General features: G+C 53.8%; 1 protein-coding gene across 1 annotated transcript in view; it reads right to left on the bottom strand.

The window, feature by feature from the left end:
• RPP21 (ribonuclease P/MRP 21kDa subunit) overlaps window positions 1-168 on the bottom strand; it is a 2,302-nt gene extending 2,134 nt beyond the window's left edge. The window contains exon 1 of the mRNA XM_015570673.1: window positions 5-168. Within this exon, the coding sequence (XP_015426159.1) occupies window positions 5-105 (101 nt within the window). The 5' untranslated portion in view covers window positions 106-168. The remainder of the gene's footprint in view (window positions 1-4) is intronic.
• Window positions 169-1,581: the final 1,413 nt, after the last annotated feature.

The following is a 1,581-nucleotide window of genomic DNA, read 5'->3' as shown; positions in this document are numbered from 1 at the left end:
AGGCGGGGGCGCCGGGCGCCCTGCCCGAGCGCCCCTACTCGGACTCACCTGGTACAGAAAGCTAAGCCTCTGGAAGGCCTCGCGGTCCTTCACCTGCCCCGCCATCCGGGCCCCGCGAACGTCCGAAACACGCTGGTCCCTAGGCCCCGCCCCTCAGATCGGTCCGCCCCGGCGTCAGCGCAAGGCCTCCTGGGAAATGTAGTTCCAGGCCCGAGCGGCACCACCCTGCGGCCTCACAGATCCATCTGTTTGAATTGCATTCTAAGCCACGGCCCTTTGTGAGTCCTGGCTTCCTTCTCTCTTCAAGCCCATCACAAGCTATACTCGGTAGAGACTGGAGAGGCTGGCGGAACAGGAGAGAATCTCAAACTGCTATACATTTTCAGGACAGAAGGCGGGTCTCTCTGCAGCTAGGTTGGGGGGATGGTTCTGTGCAATTTATAGCCAGATAGACCTTCTGCACTACTCTTTGAAGCCAAAGGTGAGTGCCTGGAAGATGTACAGATAGAGGGCACAGAGGTTATACATTTAAAAAACCACTGGTGCCAGTGGGAGTGAAATTGGAAAGGATCATGAGTGGTGGAGGGAACAGGGTTCTGGCCCTCAGCACAACTCTCTTCCCCTGAACCACACACACGACCTGTCACACACACACACACACACGTCCTGTCACACAGTTCTAAACAGATACTAACTCCTAGTCTTAGGTACTGGAGCACAGAGATGACAGCATCTCCTGCCCTGAAACCACCCCCAACCCCAACACAGGGAGACATGGACCATAGTTCCTCCCTCTGACCTGCCTCCAATTTGTTCTGTTTGGCATCCTGTTTCACCTCTGCTTCATATTAATGACCAATTCCTGAGGTCAGAGTAGAGAGATGGAGGGGGAGAACATGGATGAACCCTGAGACAGGGAGAGGGCAGCCCAAGTTACAGGAGGGTGAAGCCTCTCTCCCCTCTCCAACTCCATCAGGCTGGGTAGGGGACCAGGACTCCAGCTCAGATGAAGTGGCTGAAACCTCTTCACAAGTATCCCCAGACTCACATGAAAGGACTATGCCTACAGTGTAGATGCCCAGGCCCACAGACCTTCATCAGTCACTTGGGATGAGCCCAGGAACATGCATTTTTAACACCCAGTGTTTCTGACACATCGGCAGTGGCGGCCATCAAATCACCACACAGCACAGAGATCACGTCAGTGGATCCTTTGTTCCATGTTGTTTACCAACCAGAGCATCTTGCTACAAAGAACCACAGTCAAGGCACAAAGGTAAGAGGAGAATCTGGACAGAGTCCTGTTGAGGTGGTTGGAGGAACTGACATGCCCTCACTAACCTTCTGTGAGCCCCATTACCTGAACAGCAGATGGCTCAGGTCGTGTCGATTTGGTCTGGCATGCGTCGCTTTACCTCTTTTGGCATGTCCCCTACGGATTATTTTGGCCTAACGTTAAATGACGTGCATTCTCTGATGGGGAAATGGCAAACGGTGAGGGATGGCAGCCAACAAGCAAAGAATGGCTCCGGGAACACTAGTTCCAGGCCAGGTGCGCACAGGCACAAGGAAGCTGCCAAT

This window comes from Myotis davidii, unplaced genomic scaffold, assembly GCF_000327345.1.
Source record: "Myotis davidii unplaced genomic scaffold, ASM32734v1 scaffold1007, whole genome shotgun sequence".
Lineage (NCBI taxonomy): Eukaryota > Metazoa > Chordata > Mammalia > Chiroptera > Vespertilionidae > Myotis > Myotis davidii.
Note: the sequence above shows the minus strand (reverse complement) of the source record. Positions and strands in the feature narration are given on the sequence as shown.